The sequence below is a fragment of the Nothobranchius furzeri genome, chromosome 3 (genome assembly GCF_043380555.1).
Source record: "Nothobranchius furzeri strain GRZ-AD chromosome 3, NfurGRZ-RIMD1, whole genome shotgun sequence".
Lineage (NCBI taxonomy): Eukaryota > Metazoa > Chordata > Actinopteri > Cyprinodontiformes > Nothobranchiidae > Nothobranchius > Nothobranchius furzeri.
In genome coordinates this window covers 55,820,979-55,843,090 of record NC_091743.1, presented here as the reverse complement: position 1 = coordinate 55,843,090, position 22,112 = coordinate 55,820,979, and the positions used below count along the sequence as shown (strand labels likewise).

At 40.5% G+C, this 22,112-nt stretch overlaps 1 protein-coding gene across 1 annotated transcript in view; it reads left to right on the top strand.

Annotated features, from left to right (window-relative positions):
• The first annotated feature begins 785 nt into the window (after nucleotides 1–785).
• The window catches only part of ptpra (protein tyrosine phosphatase receptor type A), a 30,868-nt gene continuing 9,541 nt past the window's right edge, over nucleotides 786–22,112 (top strand). Inside the window, exons 1-4 of the mRNA XM_015959338.3 lie at nucleotides 786–1,175; nucleotides 16,618–16,664; nucleotides 16,786–16,867; nucleotides 16,952–17,344. Of these exons, the coding sequence (XP_015814824.1) occupies nucleotides 16,644–16,664; nucleotides 16,786–16,867; nucleotides 16,952–17,344 (496 nt within the window). The 5' untranslated portion in view covers nucleotides 786–1,175; nucleotides 16,618–16,643. The remainder of the gene's footprint in view (nucleotides 1,176–16,617; nucleotides 16,665–16,785; nucleotides 16,868–16,951; nucleotides 17,345–22,112) is intronic.

Below are 22,112 nucleotides of genomic sequence, written 5' to 3'. Positions count from 1 at the left end.
TTCTAACTGCTTGTGTGTGGAAGGATTTAATGGGAGACTGATGCAGTATTTAGAGTTATTAAAAGTTGATCACCAGTGCTGGTGTTTGAGTCAGTATCTATCACCTTAGACTAGCTCACATCTTGACTGCTCCCTCGTCTCCAGACCCAGATCAGGATAGGAAGGAGAAGCCACAACACTGAAGAAGTTGTGTCACACAAATGATGGACAAATGTTCTGTGTGTGATTTTTACGAAAGGGCAGCTAGATTTCGAACCACAAAAAATGTCAATATATTGATTTATTTTTGCTTTTTTTACGCAAACCACTAAGCTACATCAAAGTGTGTTCATACTGCTGTTGCTTATTGCGATATTGGGATTTATATCACAAATATGTTTTTAAAAATTACTATTTTCTTTTATTATAAATACTGCTCTTTTACTTTTCAGTGACATTTAGGGAAGTTTTTTAGTTTAAAAAAATAAATAAAATAAATGAATACAAGTTCTCTGTACAAACAGTGGCGCCTCCAAGAAAACAGCTTTAATTTGAGTTTAGTATTTTGGAAACATTGTTTTTAAATAAATTAGAATAAAGGCCACCTTCAAATGGTCCCAAAAATTTCTGGGGGCGCCCCTGTGTGCAAGCGTGAGGTTCTTTGGCGTTAGTTGGTTTGTTCGGACCGCTGCAGTGTAGATCACAGCTCCGCCGGCAGATGTCGCTGTTTGTTATGGGGATTTGAGTCGAAGAGGAGTCTGGGCCTGGCCTGGGAATTTTTTTGCTGCTTCCCATTCTTCCTATGCAGACGCACAACATGGCGGATTAGAAGAGTCGGCCGACGCGCCCGGAAACACGATAAACTGTGGGGGTTATCATCCAAAGAGGCAATCAAAAAGCCCCTCCGCCTGGACGTCAAACAAGAGCGAGTTGCCTCGTTTCTCCGGGAGTGCCTTCGTTTTCTCTGGATGTAAGAGAAGGAAGAGACTGCGAAGTGTTGGCAGTGTGTCCCAGGTTGTGCTTCCCTCCTCCGCTATCACCCAGATCCCCCCACCCCGCTCACACTCTCGGTTCCTGGGGTGTGGAGACTGGGGCCGGGGCTGAAAAAAAACGTGGAGGAGAAAAAAGCGGATAAATCCCAAATTAGCAACAATTTCTCACTTCACGTGCTTCCTTAGTGCGCCACAGGAGTTGTGGTAAGTTTATGTTTGTTTTGTTTTTGTTGCGCAAAGCCCGAATCACTTGTTACAACGTCGTAGAGCATGTTTCCTCTTGATGTAGCGGCTGTGCGCCCCCATAAATGGGCTCTGGGTTTTGTAGCCCCGCTAGCTGCACAGGAACAGCGAGCAGGTTTTTAGTTTAAACCATTAAACGTTTGGGAAGTAGCTCTGAGGCAGGGAGGGAAACGTAGGCAAAGAGGGCTTTCAGAAAAATGAGGGGGGTCAAAACTATGAGTGCGGCACATTAAAAGTCAGGAGTGGGATTGTTGTGGCGACACGAATGCGGCTGGCGCTGGAACAAACAAAGAGGGGTCCCTGGACTGCCTGACTGCAAAGTCCGCTGTTCTGATCAATGCTTTGTTATTATTTCACGATCAGCGGGAGGGAGGGGTGCTGGCTGGTTTCGTGGGTGGAGGAGCTGTCTGGGTCTTCATCGTGAATTAGGTCGCCCTAAAAATCGTGTATCCTCTTTCAAATCACAGCAGCTGCTGCTTTCTTCCTCCAGCCCTTCCCTTCAGTCACAACCTCTCCCAAAGTTTCTGCGAGGATCAACATCCTCCTCCTTCTGGAGACACTTTTCTACTTTAGTTACTTTGTCCCAACTTAGATTGTGAGCTGCTGTCATGAATTGTTATTTAAAAAAAATCTTGTTTGACGTGGAAAACTGAGGAAAGTTAGATAAAAGTTCATCCAAAGCACTATTCGTGGTTCAGTTGTGTTGAGAACAGTCAACATCTGGCCAGCTGTGGATTTAATATTTATGCATACTCAGTTTAGAGAAACACAGATTAGTTCTGACTGGACAGATCATCTAACAGCTATTCACACTGGGACCAGTTACAAAGTAGATTTCGGTCATTTTTACATAATTTAAATCTAAATCATATAAAAGTTTGTGTGAAGGCTCATTTACTCAATGGCTGTGTCCAAATCCAAGGACTGCTTCTTTCCCATTACACATTTTACTGTCGATTACGTCACAGTGAAGCAACAAGGTGGTCCAAATTCATAGAATGAACAAAGGATGTTTCTCATTGTCAAAGCACCTTGCTTATGAGGACACTGTCCTTCTTTGGTCAAAGATAACGGTTAAATGGAACAGACTTGCCTCACGTGACGTGACACGTGAGGTAAAGTTAGAAATTATCTGTATAAGTTTCAATGTAAATGTATAACGAGCCTTTTACATTTTTAAATTGTGTACATATTGGTTACATCAAATATGGAAACGAGTTAGATCCTGCCCCCGAAGTAGCTGTTGGCTCCTGATCCGCCATCCTTTTGAAAATACCATGCTGCATTCTGGAAAAAAATTTTGACCAAGACCTGGCTACAAGACACGTCCTTGGTCCGCTAGCTAAACGGCTAACAAACTGAGAACAGATGCCTGGGTAGCACATGAACATTGGAACACGCCATGGCGGTTCCTGAAGACGTATCCCCTAGGCAACCAGGGCGGGACCAAGACATCGAGGCCAGATTCATTGACATTGAGAAACACCTAATATGTGTTCTCATTTGCCCAGAATTTGGAGGACGGTTCTGGTGTATTTTCGTTGGCAAAGGTTATTTCAGGATTCATTATGACGCAAACTGGAGATCTTTGTTTTAGAAATAATGGCGAACAAAGCGGGTAAGAAGCACAGCTTTAAATGTTAATATAGTAATATCTAGTGGTAAAAAATTCCTAAAACTTAAAGAGACAATCAGTAGTATTTACGTTTAGTCTGTGGAAATATCCATCAAAATATTGTTGGAAATGAATAAAATGATGTTGAAAAATATTGGCAGCTTCTTACCATTTAACAATAAAAATCATGTCTAAAGTATATAAGGTGCTGGTCTAGCCTCTTTGGGGGACGCCATGTTTCCTTCTGGCTAGCTTGGGGTCCTGCGCCTGTTGATGACGAGGATCACTGGCTGAACATACAACTTTTAGAAGTAATGTTACCATTTGGGCAGTAAGAAACACAAATTTACTCACAAAACTTCTAAACTTTTTCCAAAACATACATAAAAAAACAGATTTGAAAAAGAGATGCAATATATTTTGTCCGAGTGGTATTGCCGTAGTATGATGACCTCATCGGCAGGCGCAAGCCCCAAGCAGGTCTGGACAGGAAATACGCTGACGGGATGAGAAATATGCTGAGGTAGGAGCGGGAATAATTATGAAGGCAAAAACTTGCCACTCACTCCTGGTCTGAGCAGTCGACGGAAGACCTGACTTGTGTGGACCATGTAGGACGAGTCCTCATGAGAATACTACCCCAGCATTTGGACACAGCCTATCTTAATCCGTAGCACTGATGATTATTTCACGGCTCACAATCATTCTGGCCAGAGCATCCGTTCTCACTATGAATGAGAGATTTTCCACAGATTTTTGATGTTAAATACCCTCATGTGGCAAAATATGTCTACGAAACAGTTAATCGCCAACTGCTATGTAATTATTTTAAATAGCAATTTTATTTTATAGCAGAAATCTGCTTTTGAGCTGGCCCCAAAGCGACTAGCTGTTAGCTTGTCAGTATGGTCAAATCTTCTTCCAGCTGCAGTTGATCAAAGAGCTATCTACAGCAGGTAAGATACTAATTGTTCGTGGTTTTTTTTCCATAACAACCCACTTCTGAAGCTTTAAACGATAAAAGCACCAGATCGAATGAGCAGAGTAGAGCGTCTTCATCCTGAGGAATCTGGGTTGTCGTATCTGCTCCCTGGAGCTTCTCACATCTGGTTTGACTCAGAGATCCGCAGCTCATTTACACCACTCCTTCCTCTGTGTGCTCTTCCACATCAGCCTCACTGAGGTCATGTCATGTTAGTGCTACCCAGGGCTGCCGTGACCTCTGCTTGTCAGGCCCGAAAACACTCGCTTCTTTGCAAAAAAAGAAAAGTTGTTGCACCATCTCCGGTTGTCAAGCCGCACCGTGTCATCAGAGCTGAAGCACGGAGGAGAATAAAGCACATCTTGACCATATGACAGAGGAAAGCAGAGCTGTTATCATCTCTCTGTGTCTCCTGGAAGCTATTTTAAGAGAACTGAGTTATTTCAGACATTGGGAGGCAGAGAGGGTTTCAGCAGAGTGATCTTCACACCGTGTTTTTGAAATGAATGATTGTCCCAGTTTCCCAAAATAAACGACACTTTAAATTGTCATGTGGGAACTCTTAAGGAGGTGTCATTGGGTGGATTACCTCAGAGTTGAGAAGTTTCACAATTTCAGAGCTCGGCAGAATATTATGAGTTGGCTCTTTGGGTGGTTTTGTTTCCACCTGTAGGGCCCGTGTGTTTTAATGTGAAAGAAGTCTGCAATTCAGTCTGACAGGATTAACACCGCTAGAGGATTAGGAAGCAGTCATTTCACAAAACCAGGAATGTGCAATTAATTTGAGACAGAAATGAAATAAAATATTTCTGTCATTTATTGGTGGTAATAGAAACGGGTTGTAACTTTTTATCCTATTCAAAAAGTCTCCAAGTCAAGGCCAAACTTGGGTAGGGTTCAGAACTTTTGAGAGCCATAGTTGTAAACATTTATATTTGCCCCTGGCATCAGTAAACCATCAAGGCCGTCTTCAACTCTTTTATTTTATTTTAGTTTTTTTAAACCCAGTGAGTATGTAAGAAGGCTTTAAAAGCATCATTGATGAATGTAGGGGAAGGGAGGGGACTAAAACAAACCTCTTGTCTTGTTGATGAATGGTTCTGAGGAAGAGAAGGGTACAGTGGGATGGCCATTGCCGAAATCCTTTGCTTCTTCTTGTAGCAGAAACGAAATGACCGCAGCAACCTCGATGATATGATCAGCATCTCTGTGTGCCCTTTCAAAACTCTAGCTGATGGGGATGATAAGAATTTTACTTAATACTCCACAATATAATTTGTATAATTTCATCATATTTCATCATCTTGATCAAGATGATTCAATATGGATTGGTTCATTATTTGCTTCCTGACAAAAATGAGTCATTGTTGGATTAAATTAAGCAAATGAGTAACAGTCCCCATTTGAAAAAATGTCTGCGGTGATTCATGTTTCGAGATTCTGCCAAACTGATGTGTGAACAGTTCTTGTCCAACCTTCTGATCTGATAACAACTTTGTTCTGAGCTCAATTTTTTTAAAAGAATGACCTGGTGAGGTGACGGTACAAAATATATTTCACTTCTTGTTTGGCTACCTCGGACTTCATCATCTAAAATAGATTTTGACTAAAAGAAAAAAGAGAGATTGCTGCCAAGCTTGCTCAAGATTTTATTTTTTTGCCGACTACCAAAATTGCGGACAACAAATGTAATAATCAACGTCAGTGTTATTTTTTTTTAAGCTTTGTTTATCTTTCAAAGCTGGCGCTGTATCTTCTACTGCTTCATCTGCCTTTCTGTCCTTGACTCACATGCACAGTGGCGTTCCGACTCAGTAGTGGCGTCACCAGGAAAGCCCAAACAACAGTATCACAGCAAGCTGGAAAAAGATCCAAAGTTTTAGAGCATTTTAGGAAAATTCAAGAAAAGCACGCACGAAATCTACAAGGTAGAACTTGTCTTCCATGGCAGAATGATGTTGATACACAGGCATCTTAAAAGAAGCACGTTGTGGCTGTTGACAAAGAGGTACAGTCACCTTTGTTAGCTAGTTAGCTGCTAACATCAATGAAGTACTTGGATCGATAAAGGAGTTGTAGAAACTGCATTTATCTTTTTGAATTCAAACTACATGGCTAGCATACCAAAAGTAAGTGCCATCTCAACTCGGATAGCTAACTGCAGAACAACGCTAACTAGAGCTACTGCTAACTTCTTTAGTTTGACAAGAGGACAACAACAAAGAAGAATGGGTTAAAATCCACAGTCGGGTCATACCAAAGACCCTTAAATTTGGACCCAATGCCTCCCTGCTTGACATTCAGCATTAAGGGGTTCGATTGGGGGGTTAAACCCCCAAATAGTTCCCAAGCACAGCCGTGTCTGCAGCTCACTGGTTCACCAGGGGATGGGTCATATGCGGAGAACAAATTTCACCACACACCAGGGTGTGTGACAACTAATGGGACTTTATACAGATACTGTACACAGCGCAGGCAGCATCAAAGAGCCATCAAGGTAAACCGATCAATCATCACGCAGTCCATTTAACATTCATGTCCTCACTAATTGGGCTGGATAAACCTGTCTTTCCATTGTGGGGCTTTATTATACAATCGTATTAGGTCATTTATTGGGGCTCCCTGGCCTTTTTGAACCCCAACAATGTATAGAGGCTCAAAGAACAGTTTCTAATAGTATACAAAATATGTTCTAGGGCAGGAATCTCAGACCCCGGGCCTCAAAAGCAGAGGTCCAGCATGTTGATGTTTCCATGCTTAAACACACTTGATTTTAATCTGCAGGCGATTAGCAGACTGAACAAATGATTCAACTGTTAAATCAAGCGTTTTAGAGAAGGGAAGCAACTAAGACATTCTTGATTGCAGTCCTCAAAAACCGGAGTTTAAGACTCCTGTTTTAAGACCAATTTACTAGGGACTGGAAAGGAGAACCCAGGGAAGTGCGAAAGTGTGGCAGTTTGGTGAGACGGACAACCAGATGGTCCAATGGTTGCTTTCAGTTTGAAAAGTGCTATTGGCAGAGGTTCTTACATAAATGGGAGAGCAACACTTTATTAATTGTTTCTATTTCATTTATCTCAACAACATATTTATAGCTTTACTATAAGAGCGTTGTTGAGACATAAAAAAATGGAAGCTAATTTGTTTCCAAATTTGCTGTTGCAGCAAACCAAACTATTAGTTTTTTTCTACCTCTTGCAATATTCATATCATATATATATATATATATATATATATATACACACACACACACACACAAAATAAGTTTAAATGGGAATCAAAGTCCTGAACCATCTCCTTAGAGAGTAAATACTCAGGAGGATTAAGAAACCCAAATTGGAGTTAAGTGCCAGCGTTTAGAGCTTTGTGGTTTCTGATACTTAAATCACATTTTGTTCGTTGCGAGAAGCGTATAAAGGGCTGATGTCCAGCCATCGCTGCATGCTGCATCTAGAAATCAGTTATGGTGCTTGAGTTTCAAAGGGTGCTAGTGATAGTGAATCAAGTTTCATTCTGGCCCTTGAGCCATCCGTTTGGCTCCAAACCACACTTGAAGGTCACAGTGGCTTTTGTGGGGAGGCCATGGTTTGCGCCTTTAGATCCTTTCTGTGCCCAAAGTGGGAAAGCTCGAGAGGCCCCCATCACCCTTTGTGAGAAACCCCACAATCCAGTGGACACGGAGCAGAGCGCCACCAACTCACCACTTTCACTCATTTAAACAAGTGATTTTTCTTGATCTTTTCAGCCCGATGGACCAGAATCATCATCACAGGCTTTAATAACAGACATAGTGGTCACTCTTGTCCTTGTAATTATCCAGAATGGTAATCCCATGCTTCATCATTTTTTTATCAAGTCGCCAGCCCATGAATGGAGCCAACATGAACACAAACCACACCGGCAGGGTGTAGTATCCCTCAGAAGAGGAAGCTCAGAGGATTGTGGCTGTTGTATGTGGCACTGGGGACGTATAATCTGCGGTTTGTTTCAGAGCAAAGAGTCTTAGCAGCCCTGAGTTAGGCATACTTCAGTCTCCCGTGAAGAGAAGCATTCACAGTGTTCCCGTTGCTTTAGACCTCCTCCCGCTGAAAACATAGAAACAGTATTAATATGCCATGAATGGAGACAGACAGACGAGCATTATCCAGCTCTGCAGCAGCGAACGGAGAAGGATGGCTCGTGAGAAAGCCTGAGGAAACTTTTCTCTGCATGAATGCTGAAGCCCCTTTGACCACCACTGCAGTGTGACTTAAAGGATCTGTTAGGTTTAGTCCTCCTTGTTGAAGTTTTTTTTTTAAGCATTTGACCCAAGAGATTTTAGTAGGTTTCATTTTTGGTGTAGTTCTATTAAATTTTGTCATTTTAATAAACTTTTTCATTTTAATAAACTTTTTCTTAGCGATTTCAATAATAACTTCATTCAGTACTTTAGTTACACTCAGGGTTAAAAATGACTTCAAAAGCATTCAATAAATCTGCCGATCGGAGTCATTACTCGCCCGTTAAATAATAACTCTGCACTGATCTTATGTCTTGGCCTTTTGGTTGTCACAGTGATGTAATTGGACTTCCTTTATATTCTATCTATAAGTGTTTCATTTACTGTATGAATGAAATGGGATGGGAACAGCCTAGTGCTTTTACAACTGTGTGATTGCACTCAAAGAGGAGTATTTTCATTAGTTAGCTGAGCTCATTAAGTACTGAATCTGCACACTGGTGCTGCTGACCTGGTCAGTGGTCAGACCGTGGCGGTAATGTGGCACAATTGTGTCCTTTTTATAAAAGATTAGGTGATGGCTGCATAAAGAGGGTATGGAGGTGGTCTGTGCCCTGCTGCAGACTTCCGTTCATCTTGGACATAACTTGGTTTTTATTGAGAGTGAAGCCGCGCTCTAGAGATGTCCCCATACAACTTTTTCCACTTCCAGTACGATACCGACATTTCAGTCTTCAGTATTGACCGATACCGATATCAATCTGATACGATATCAGATCAAATCAGACATATTTTTACCTAGTTTGTAGTGTGGAATGTATGAAAGCCTTGATCAAGTGATATTACTCAATTGGAGAACAAGAGCCGATAACAGTAAGTATGAAAAAAAAAGACAATTTTTTTTATCCATTGGTTGCAAAAATTTGAGCCTTAACAGACTGCTTATATCGGAGATTTTGATGCAATCCAATATAATCCGATACAGTGTTTTTGGGCCAATATCAAATTACTTCCAATATCGATATCGGAACGGGACATCCCTACCGCGCTCATTGAGTTTTTTAACAAGCCATTCCCAAAGGTGTCTGTCCTCCACAGGCCCTCTGCAGTCTCGTGATCTGAGCTGCAGCTCTAACGGAGAGAAGCTGCAGGAGCGCTGCATCGCTCCAGTTTGCTGTCTCAGCTTATTCTGTTTACAAAAGCAAACTTCACGGACCTTTTTTCTTTCGTTTTTAATATGTTGCCGGCCAGAGCTCAGCAGTAACTCCCAATGTGACATGACACCTCATGGCACCTCCCTCTGTTGTGCCAAGGCACAATTGACAATTGTCCTGGGCCTTCCCTTGGGTCTCTGTCTGGATTTGCCCAGAAAACCTAACCTTGCCAGGGAGGTGTCCAGGAGCCATCCTAACTAGATGCCCGAGCCACCTCAACCTGCTCCTCTCGATGTGGAGGGGCAGCAGATCTACTTTGAGCAAGGGCTGGACGACAAAAAAAGCATATTGTTAAAACAATATCATATTTCTCTATATCAATATTTATTGAATATCTTAAGAACTGTAGAAAATATATTTTAAGTGCGGCCCTGATCTTTTTATGCGATTCCTTAACGTTCAATGAAGAACAGACAAATCCTGACTTAAATTCAAATAAAAAAAAAAGTCTCAAGCAGCTTCCGCATCCGGTATTAAGTCTATACCAGTTAATCCTTAGCATGTCATTGATAAATAAGTTATATTGAAATCGTTTAGTTTCACGAACCATTATATATTTAGGAGAAAGATGAGAAGTAGTAATTTTCCAAATGCAATGAATAATGGAGTGGTCACTGAAACAGTCAGAGAGAACACCAGAGGTCATAATTCTGTTTGGATGAGAAACAAGAATCCAATCAATGAGAGATTTAGAGTTTGAGCTAATTCGAGTAGGCTCAGTGATTATTTGTGTCAAATTAGCCCCGTTAACCATGTTGCGTTCTATATGTGTAGGGATGATTCCAGTTTAAGTTGAAATCCCCCATCTCTCTTGAAACTCCCAATGATGAAACCGTAGCTAGGATGTTAGTAACAGACTCTAGTTTTGGAGATGTAGGTGGTCGGTATATGTTACCAATAATTAATTGTTTATTTGCATGAAGAGTGACCTTCACAAAAATACCTTCAAAAAGATCAGGTTGAACAAATAGAAGCACTTGCCCTGTAACTTTTAAATAATAATAATAATAATAATAATAATAATACATTTTATTTCAAGTGCCTTTCAAAACTCTCAAGGTCACTGTACAAGACAAAATATAAGGAACAGCAAGCAATAAAAACAACAAGAAATAAATGCTAAAAGTAATTCCCAAGGGTAGAGTCAGAGCAGTACAATGGATAATAGACTAAAAAGAGTAGATGGAAGGAGGACAGTTACAATGAGTAAGCCAGGCGGAACATGGGAGTTTTGAGTTGAGACTTGAAGGTTGAGAAGGAGTTTATATTGCGGACGTCAGGCGGTAGAGTGTTCCAGAGTTTTGGAGCTGAGTGGCTGAAAGCTCTGGCTCCCATAGTACAGAGACGAGTGCGAGGAACAGACAGAGAAGGTGAAGATGATGATCGGAGAGAGCGAGTGGGAGTGACAATGTGGAGGAGCGAGATTATGGATGGCTTTAAAGGCATGAAGAAGTATCTTATATTCAATTCTGTATTTGACAGGGAGCCAGTGTAGTTGTTGCAGGACAGGGGTAATGTGATCAAAAGTGGAGGTCTGAGTGATTATCCGGGCAGCTGAATTTTGGACTAACTGTAGCTTATTGAGTGATTTTAGAGGGAGACGGGAGAGGAGGGCATTACAGTAATCGATGCGACTGGTGACCAGGCTGTGGACCAAAATAGTAGTGGAGTGCTGACTGAGGGAGGGGCGGAGCCGGTTGATTTTGCGAAGATGAAAATAAGCAGTTTTTATTGTGTTGTTAATATGAGGAATGAAGGATAAAGTGTTGTCTAAGATGATACCCAAGCTCTTAGCTTTGGCGGTGGGGAGAAGTGTGGTGTTGTCAAAGCTGAGTGAGAATGAACTGGTTTTGGATAGAGATGACTTGGTGCCAATGAGAAGGATCTCAGTCTTATTGCTGTTGAGCTGTAGAAAGTTAGAAGAAAACCAGGATTTGACATCGGTGAGGCAACTGAAAAGGGAGGATGAAGGGAGCGGGGGGTTTGGTTGGGTAGAGAAGTAGAGCTGGGTGTCATCGGCGTAGCAGTGAAAATGAATATTAAATTTCCTGAAGATATTGCCAAGTGGGAGCAAGTGGATTATGAACAGAAGGGGACCTAAGACTGAGCCCTGAGGAACTCCAGAGGTAACTGGCTTGGGGTTAGAGTGGAAGGTGCGCAGTTGGACAAATTGAGTGCGATTAGATAGATATGATTTGAACCAATTTAGAGGAGTTTTTGATATGCCGATGGTAGATAGTCTATGGAGTAGAACTGTGTGTGAGATGGTGTCAAATGCTGCACTGAGATCGAGTAGGATGAGGATGGAAATCTGGCCTGAGTCTGCTGCAAGAAGGAGGTCGTTTGTGATTTTGATCAGAGCCGTTTCTGTGCTGTGGTGGGGGCGGAAACCAGACTGGAAGACTTCGTAGAGGGAGTTGATGGATAGATGAGTGTAGTTGGTAAGCAACAACTTTTTCAAGTATCTTAGAGATAAATGGTAAATTGGAGATGGAGTGATGGTTATTGAAATTGTTGGGGTCTGAGCCGGGCTTTTTGAGAAATGGTGTTAGAGCTGCAGTTTTAAAGGCTGAGGGAACGATTCCAGTCCGGAGGGAGGCGTGAATGATGGAGCAAATGAAGGGTAACAGGGATGAGAGGCAGGATTTAACCAGGGAAGATGGGAGTGGGTCAAGCTGACAGGTGGTGGGCTTGAATTTGCATATTAGATCCGAGATATAGGAGGCATCAGGAGCTGAGAAGGATTCAAAGTACGTGAGATCGTCAGGGGGAAGTACGTGGGGGTCAGCCGGGCTAGGACTCTGGTGGATTTGGATGATTTTATGGTTAAAAAAGGAAAGGATGCTATTACAGGTGTCAGTGGAGTAGAAGTGAGGGGGTAGTATAGAGGGAGAATTGAAAATTTTATGGAGGACTGAGAAAAGAGTTTTGGAGTTTCCGTTGTTATAGTTGATGAGACTGGAGTAGTAATCTGATTTGGTATGAGAAATAGAATCCTTATAACAGGCTAGGTGGGCGATGTACAGGTCTTTGTGTATAGAGAGGCCCGTTCTCTTGTAGAGGCGCTCCAGCTGGCGTCCTTCGGCTTTTAATGTTCTGAGGTTAGATGTTAACTAGGGGGCAGATGTGGAAAAACAGACAGTACGGGTTTTTAATGGAGCCAAGGTGTCAAGGATGTTTTGTAGGCTGGATTTGTAGTGGTTAGTCAGTTCATCGGGAGAGGAGAGTTTGTCAGTGAAGTTAATAGTTGAAAGATGTGAAGAGAGCGTGTCTAGATTGATGTCGTTGATTTTCCTAAAATGACTAAGACGTGATGTCTTAGTATGGCTAACAGGTAGTTGGAGAGAAAATGAAAGAAAGAAGTGGTCAGAAATGTGGAGATCAGTAACTGAGCATTTGAGAGGAATGAGCCCGGAGCAGCAGATTAAGTCCAGGATGAGTCCTTTATTGTGGGTCGTAGTATCGATGTGTTGGTGAAATCCATGACTATGTAGACATGAAGAAAAGTCCTTAGTGATGGGGAGAGTGTTATTGTCCATGTGAATATTGAAGTCACCCAGCAGCATTATTTTGGATGACAGAGTGGATAAATGGGCTAGGAGTGAAGCAAACTGGGATAGAAAGTCAGGATGTGGTTTAGGGGGACGGTAAATAACAGCAATGATGGTGGGAGTGGGTCCAGGGAGCTGAAGCGCCAGGCACTCCATAGAGCTGAGCAGAGGGACAGGCACGGAGAGGACTTTCCAACTCTTGCAATGAATTACAGTGAGACCATAGCCCTGAGGAGTAGCGTCGTTGAATGATGTGCTCAACAAACATAAAAGTCTGCTGTGAAAATAAATGCATTTAATGCACACACTGGAAGACGACACGTTCTTAAAACCACCCAAACACATTATGAAGGAAGCATCTCTGGTGAGGCGAACTGTTGGTGCTACACATCTTGTAGATAAAAAGCTCTCGGGTTGAAGCCACATCTGTGCAGTGATGGTTAGCTACAGGTCTGGCTTCTATCTTTGACAGACTGTTCTGCACACTGAAAAATGAGTCATGTTTCAATAAGTTCACATACAAAAGCTTGATGATGGCAGAATTAATTGGTGACCTGTGTCCATCACACCAACTCTAACCAAACACGGGTCCATTGTGATTTAGTGAAGAGGAAGACTGGAGAGATTGGGAATAAGGGGCTGAGATTTAGATTAGATTTTATAGATTTAGGACACTTCTTTAAAAGTAACTGTTTGATTGCATTTTGCATGTTTCTTTTTTAATTGCATCTAGAAGTGATACTTTGGGCAGCAAAGTAAGAATTTTATTATACAGAGAAACACGTTTTCTAATCTATGGTCTTAGATGAGTGAAACGTGCTACAATGGACCTTGTTTAGATGCCTCTTTCACACTGAATGTGGATTAGATGCGATTCGATTCCCGTACAGCTTCTGCATAAATTAAAATTCTATGTCGACGGTTGTTACAAAACATTTTTAAAGCTAGTAGAAAACAGTAAAATTTCACTGGGCTAAAAATTAACTGGTCTAATTTTGATAAAGAAGTATACTTTTTTTTCTAGATATCATTGAAGATTTTTTATTTATTGACTAAATGAAAAGCATTGAGTCCAATCAGAGCATTCACACCTGCTGCGGTGTGGTTCGGATCCATATCCGGAGCTCCCAAGTAGACTTGAGAGGTATCCAGATTTTAATACACTCTAGTTTCCTCCACATTTCACCACGGCGTACGATATTACAGAGACTAATTTAAAAATGATTACGTAAGCCTCAAGTGGAAATAACAAACTGTTGTTTGGAACCTTCCCCATTCAGAAACTGAATAACATACACTATTACTAAAACAATAACGACATAACACACATAATATTAACAACTTTATTTTAAAACGTAGCTTAGAAACATTTTTTTTGCCCCAAAAAATCAGCAGGTTTACCTTTTGCATGCTTCAACCTAGGGCGTTGTGGACCGAAACCCGCTTGCGACACCGACATACCGACTTTAGGGCTAGCCGCAACACCGGGGAAGGCTGGCTGCATAAATCTACCTAAAAAGTGTGTTGTTGTCTCTTTTAACAGCAGGCTTGCACAAATTACCTCATCAGTGTTTACCGGCTCTCTTTTAGATTTGCTTTGAAACCGAAATACTCCCAAACTGCAGAAGTTGAGTTCTTTTTAAACACCAAGCGAGCTGGTGCGCCAGCTGCCATTTTTCTCTCTGTGCGCCGTCTTCACGTTGTCGCATGATATCACATTCATACGCTTTTTGGAATGTCTCTAAAATGTGGACAAAACATTTTAAACTAAGTAAAGCTGAAAATGCAATCATACATCCGTTTTATACATAAAATTACCTTTATTTATCATTTTTTTAACCTATTTTTATCTTTGTCTCCTACAATAAATAAATAAATACTATAAATCCTGTTATTGGAACTGACACCGTTGCTATTTTTAATACTGATTGTAAACCGTAATACCGCCCAAGCCTACACCCAAGATCTAGAAAGTTTCTGCAATGAGTCTTTTTTTTTTTTCCAGACGTCTTTTGTGGATTGTCACAGTTAAAGAAATTCCATGAGCCAGACAGGAAGTGAGAAGTGTTTCTGCAAGGTGCATCCACTATATTTCTAAATAAAGCTGGTTTTGCATTATTTCTGCTGGTTTTTGTTTTTATCAGTGACAGCAATATCAGTTCACAGGGTATTATAGTTCACGCTATTTTACACGTATATTTTAAAGTTAATAGTATGGTAAATTTATAATCAATTGGTGCTCTTGTGGCAGCAGATACCCGGAGATGAATGGCAGTCTGTCTGGAAGCTGTACAGAAACAAGACCGCCTCCGTATCGCATTCAGTGTGAAACAAGCTCTACAGACAAATCCTAACACACACACACACATATATTTTTTTTTCCAAGGGAGAGGAGGAAGTTCACCAATTTGGAAGTTCCTGTAGAAGAATTTACGTGCCAGAAAAACGTAAAGTAGAATTGTTGTCATACATTGAAGGACTGTTGGTTAGTGACAGTGATACTGTGATAATTGTAAAGATTGTGATCAAACCAGTTGTGCTTCATGTTGGAACAGGAATGCCACATGTTTCCGGCTACTTGGTTAGGAAACCGGAAGAGTGACAAAAAATGAAACTTACATTGTCATCCAATAGTTAATTAATTAAAACTGATCTATAATGGAACACTTTTCGGATTTTATTCTGGTCGTTGTTGGCTAAGTGGATGAGTTGGAGAAAGTGAGAGCAATAATTGGATTTGTAGGTTAATAGCATCCTCATTGACGACAACACTTGCTCATCATGTCCAGTTGCTGCCTGCAGTGAAAGTCAGACTGTCCTCTGCTAGAACCAAAGCACCCTGAATGTTCCCGGTTCAGAAACAGCAGCGGATTGGCAACTGGCGAGATTAGAGTTTTTAGCACCCAGTTTATCCTTTGTCTGCTGATGCAGTAATCTGTGATGTAAAGCAACAGTGTGTGTGTGTGTGTGTGTGTGTGTGTGTGTGTGTGTGTGTGTGTGTGTGTGTGTGTGTGTGTGTGTGTGTGTGTGTGTGTGTGTGTGTGTGTGTGTGTGTGTGTGTGTGTGTGTGGCAACTCTGCAGCTTTTGGCTCAGTTCAGTGTTGAAGTATCACTGTAAGCAAAGACGGACAGGCAGAATTATTCCAGGGTCAAGACCATGGGATTAGGTTGAGGGATTATCACAGTGCAGTTAGCCTCTGGGATTAACAGAAAAAAATACAACAGATTGACAGCTCGACTTTTATCGAGATCTGCTGGAGTCGTCTATCCTCTGGTCCTCATGCCTGTGTTAGGTGTGAGAATAGATTTTCAATGTTGGCAGGAATTTAGGTGTGACTGCGATTCAGAAAAATAATGATTAAATAATCACAGAAACACTAATCTGGACGAGATTTTAAATTAACACCGTAACATTCTTCTTTATGTATTAAAATAATGATCTGGTATTGTCTTTGGTGCAGAATTTTCTTTTTGTCGTTATTTGCGATCAGCTGCTGTAAACGTAAAGTTAAACCAACATTGTTTCACCATTCTACTCATGCATGACCTACCTGGTGTTATACAGATTATTTTCTGCACACCTGCACCTTTAATGGTGTGTAATCCATCCAGTTATTTTTTAGTATTGGTTTAAAGGCGTGGGTTATTTTATCTTTCTTCACTGTATGTACAAATATCCTCTTGTGATGTGGAACCAGATTCACCCAAAAAAGTGTTGTTTTGTGGGAACTCATGACAGTAAAAGGATTGTGATTTGAAGTTTTTATAATAACTTTAGGACTCACAATTTCACTAAACGTTGTTTCCTTTGGTTTCTAGGAACACTCTGTTCGAATGAGTGATTGATGCCACCTTCGCTCCTTCAGGTAGACTATTTATTTGACAGTTGCTTAAATAATCAAATGGCTGTTGTCATTTTGATACATTAAACATATTTTTGTTGATTTAACTGAAATTTAAGGTTCTGACGTTTCCTCCGTTGTGCAGGGCAGAATGGGTGTGTGTCCCCTGCTCCTGCTGCTTGGTGTAGCCCTGAGGGCCTCGGCCCAGGATCAAGTCCCCGTCACAAGTATGAACTAGAACCACTAAAGCACTTTTATTAACCAATGTTCCACACCAGCCTCTCACTGAATCCTGTCGTCTCTTTTTCAAGGTCCTCCAAATGTTGCTGCCAAACCAACAGACCTGCCTGTTACACCTCAAAACTTCACATCTACAAAAGCTCCACCCTCTACAGACTCACCCACAACATCTGCCCCCACAGTTATCGTGCCAGCAACCATAACAACAAAAACCACCACAAGTCAAAGTTATAATGAGGCCGCACAATCATCTGAACTCAATTCCACGGTGGGACCGTCACCAATTCCTCCACCACCTCCTCCTACTGATGCTCCTGAAGCACCGACAAGCCCTGAGGCTCCCCCTACCCTCACCCAGGTGACCACCACTGTAGCTCCAGACATCACATCTCCACAGTCTGACTCCAACACAAATAAAGAGACCACAAAACCAACCAAGATGAGAACGTCAGACACCCCACCCGGTGAGTGTTTGGATTCTTTCATACTTATAGTGGTAGTGTGTAGTTTCCTGGTGCTAGGGGGCACTACATACATACATTTAAGGGTAGTTTTACACTGTCCCTAGTTTAAAAACATTACGGTAAATGTTCCCTGTGGAGCAGAAAGCATGCAACCTCAGCGTGACTCCTCAGACTTTCATGGTCTTTCAGTTAATTCCATTAAGAGAATCCAAAGCTGATTGTAGTTTTCGGGCGCTGTAGTTTTTAATCTGCTCACGGTCCTGCGCCTGTTGATGATGTCATCATACAACGGCAATACCAATCAGCCAAAATGTATTGCATTCATTTGTCAAATATGTTCTTTCACATGTTTTGGAAAGAGTTTAGCAGTTATTAAATGCATGTTCCATACCACCTAAATGTTTCTGAACGTGGTAACGGCACTTCCATAAGTCGTACATCCAGCCAATCATCTAGTGTGACATTAACAGATGCAGCGCCTTGAGCTGGCCAGAAGGAAACATGACATCCCCCCAAAGGCGCTAGACCTGTGCTCTACTTTAGACTCCATTTTTATGGTTATATGTTATGAAGTTGCCAATATTTTTCAACAACTGGACATCATTTTATTCTTTTTCAACCACATTTTGATGGATATTTCCAGAGATTAAAAGTAAAAACTACACATTGTGTCTTTAAGACTCTTTTTCAAGGATTTGTTTAATGTTGTATTTAAAAGATGACCACACACGACCTGCTTTACTGTTGACTTCTCGAGTTTCTATGTAGTTTGGTTACTAGAGTTCACTAAAATAAGATGTGTAAACAAATCACATGTCCCTGTGGCACCACTACCCTGCATCTGATTGGGAAATTAATTTACCTGTTTGGAAAAATATCTGAAAACCCTTCAGGAGAAAGGCTGTCTCTGGTTTGGAAAACGTTCTTTAGCTTAGCAGATTATTTTGTACCATTAATTAATGAAACTTTTCCATTTAGTTTGAATATTTAAATTTTTTAATTAAAAACATGACCAGCTTCTCTACAGCAATGAAAACCACATACATATAATAATTAATTAGATGTTTGTCTGGGTTTGTCTAAGGCTGAATTTACCTAATTTTATTCAAAATATCTATAAACTGATCAAGTATTAAAACACTAAACTGGTAAATATGAAGAAATGTAAGTTGACAATAAAGTTTTAGAGCATTTATTAAGCAGATGTTTTTCATAAATGTGAATACACATTTAAATAGAATAAATACAACAGAGAAATATCAATGATAAAATATATAAGAAGAAAATAAAATTGTCTATATTATATATTATATTATTATTATTATTATTATGTTTATATTATTTTTACTAATAGTTCTTAACATATTCATGTAAGCTACAGATGGAGCCTTTTAGTGCATCGTAGCAACCATCCCCCCGTTTCTGAGACTGGGTGTAGAATAGAAGTAGAAGAGAAAATGTCTTTATTGTCCCGCAGAGGGGATATTATGGTGCTACAGCAGAAAATCTTATATAAAAAACATTTATGCAAGAAATCCTAAAGATTCAATTGAGTTTTCAACATTAAAAAAGACTTAAATATAGTGTCAAAAGACTAGCGAATTATTATATAGAGTGATGGAGAAATGTGCAAATACGTAGAATTATAACAAAACTTTTACATAGTAATGTCTGGCCTTAAAGCAGCTATATCAGAGGTTTATCGATTGATGCAGGCTTATAGTAGAAAAAAATGGTTAATATATCGATATTTATTCATATATCGGTCCTTCCCTTATATAGTACACTTATGAGTTTAAATGTTTAGAGAGTCTAATAAATAAATCTCTTGGTCCTCCACACCTTCAATTAAACTCTTCTGGCTGTCAAAATATAAATTTATGATGTGAGCATCTGGCTCTCCAAGTATTCACTGCCAAAGTGGGTTGTGTGTTGTTGGTGTGGCGAGGCTCCAGCAGCAGCTTCAAGGAGACGGTGAGGCAAGAGAGCTCTCTGGTCAAAAGTCCGTCTTTAATATTTTAGTTTGTTGAACACTTTCTGCTTTTAGAGTCCATTGTAGGAGTTCTGGAAATATCCGTACGTGTCATACCTGCATTTGACCCATCATCCAGAAGAATCAGGATGCCACCTTAATGTAGACTCCCCCACACTGTTAGGAGTTTTATTTTCACATGAAAATCGTCTTTTTTTTTCTTTCCAAAGGAGTGGATTTGTGCTAATGTTGGGCATTGACAAGCAGGAATATGATTGCAGTTATTATATGTGAGAAGGTCAGTCTTATAATTGACATTGATGGGATACTAGGCGGTTTAGCTTGCTTATAGCACCCCCTAGTGTCCGTTATTTATTCTTTGTGGTAAAACCAAAAATGAAACTTATTTTCTTGCTTGTCTTTGTTTGTCTTTTTAACACCTTAATCTAACAGCTCCATTATTTTGTACAGGAGCAATTAATCACTAAATCAAGTAAATCAGCTGTGCTCATGATCTAAAACATGCAGGAAATGTGCTGGAAGGAGACTCCCGCCAACTCTGACGTTGGTGTTCTCACCGCAGGGAGAGATAGATGGGATCTGAGTAACATTTCAATAACTTTATTTTATTTTAGTACATATTAGCTCAAGAAAATTATTTAAAAATATGAAAAAGTTGCATTGTATCTCTTTAACACTGCACACATACATGCTTAACCCTTTGATGCATGAATTATGAAATCTTCAACCATGATTTTTGTAACAATTTTTTCATTCATCTTTAGGTGTGAATGAAACACATTTCAACAAACATTTTTTGTAAAATTTTATAATTTACAAATAATTTATTACATGTCCACCTCAGTGGACAGCGCACATTCTGAGCATGAAATATGGTGGCTTGTCTTACTGAAGTCCAAATGGAGGGGCTCAAATGCAATAAAGTCTTCAACAGCTGTGCTTAATAGCAAAAACAAATAAATAACAATTATGAGTACCTGTCCACTGTAGTGACCATTATGCACCAAAGGGTTAAAGTAAAGCTGCAATAGAAAAATCTACTAAACAAGCTAAGATTTAAACACAAACATGGCCAAGGAACTTTCACCCCTCCCGTCGGCTAGCATCGCTGGCCCACATCCACATTACACCGGAACCCGCATTACCAGCTATTGAACAAGATAGTGCTAAACACCAGTCGCCGTTTATTTGGTCAAAACTTATTTTGTTTTTTGCAACTTCTAATGTAGTTTTTCTTTTTGGGACTCTGATAGTTTGTTCTAAAGTTGAAGTGGTAGCAGCCAGCTGTTTCTCCTCCTCTGATATTATTGAGCGGAGAACCTCTCACACCAGTGGTGTTCTGCTGCTAAATGTGAGCGTGTGTAGGGGTTCGGTGAGACAGACAACCAGGTGGTACCATTGTTAATTTTGGACCGAGTTGTGTTATTGGCTGAGGTTTTTAGACAAATGTGAGAGAACCACTTCAGATTTTTTTTCTTTTTTCCATTTTCTTTTTATCCCAACAAAATATTTACCGCTATACTATGTTAGAAAGTTGTTTAGAGGCATGAAAAAATGTTTTAGGCTAGCTTGTTTTGCAGACTATTTAGCATCATGAAACTCTGAGGGAAAAACGTTACATTTTTAGTATTCAGCTTTATTCTTCATCCGCTTGTAAAATCCCTGCTCATGAAACACGACTCCCCCACCTTTTGTTTCTACATCAATTATTCATAATGCAGGATTCTGGAGAAATGCACAAATCCTCAGCATACATCCCTGATTGATTTAGCCAAGTAGTTTTATTATGGAGCGTAATAGCAGCAGGTAGGAGCTGCATCTCCAGCAAATAAGTATGAGGATAAACAGAAATTAATTAACTCTAATTAAAACATATGGGGCACCACTATATAGTGTTCCTCTTATATAACGGGACCACTTTTGGTTCCTTGTTGTTACGTAATCGCTTCCATTGTCTCCCTGTGGACATCCTTCAGGCTGGAGTGGAGAGCTGCGAGCTGCTCTAAATGGAATTAGATCCGTCATGGCTGTGTCAGTTCCACATGAAACTCACAGCCTTTTGTGCTCGTGTTGTCTTCAATGTACACATTGTCTCGAGGAGAACACTGAAAAGTCCTGGGAAAGTGCATGGCAATGCAACATAACTGGGCACGCTGCTCCCAGAATGTGTTTTGAGAGCATAAAGTTAGACGACGCATTCTTTGCCGCATACGTGTGTAATGTGAGGAAATTTCTTGAAATGGGTTAATGGAACAGCTGATTCTTGCCCTCCTGTTGTCAACGGTCATGTGAAGTTTGCTGGAAAACGCTGTCCTTTTGTTGGACCCAAAGGGCAACACAATGTTGTTCAGGCAAATTGTGTCTTTTGTTCTAGCCGTGGGGAGGTCAGAGTTCACCAGGAAGACCGTAGGGTTGTCTTTAAATCATGTGCATGTATACAGATTGGTCAGCCATTCTAATCTGCTGTGGGACCAATTGAAGAATAGATAACCCGTCTCACATCTAATGTTTGATGGGACACGTTTGTCACCACAGTCTCAAACAGAACAGGAGGGGCATGCTTCTGACCTTTAGAAAGCCTTTTTTCTTCTAAACATTTAATAATTTAAATAAAAACTGCAGCAAACATTCTGAAGGGTTTATAGCATCTGCTTGTGTCTGCTGTCATCTTGGATTAAACTGGTCACCGAGGTGAGGGGTTGACCTTCTCAGTAAAAATGTGATTTATCTGCTCCCACAGAGAGAAAACGTGTTGACCGGTTTACTGTGTGTATG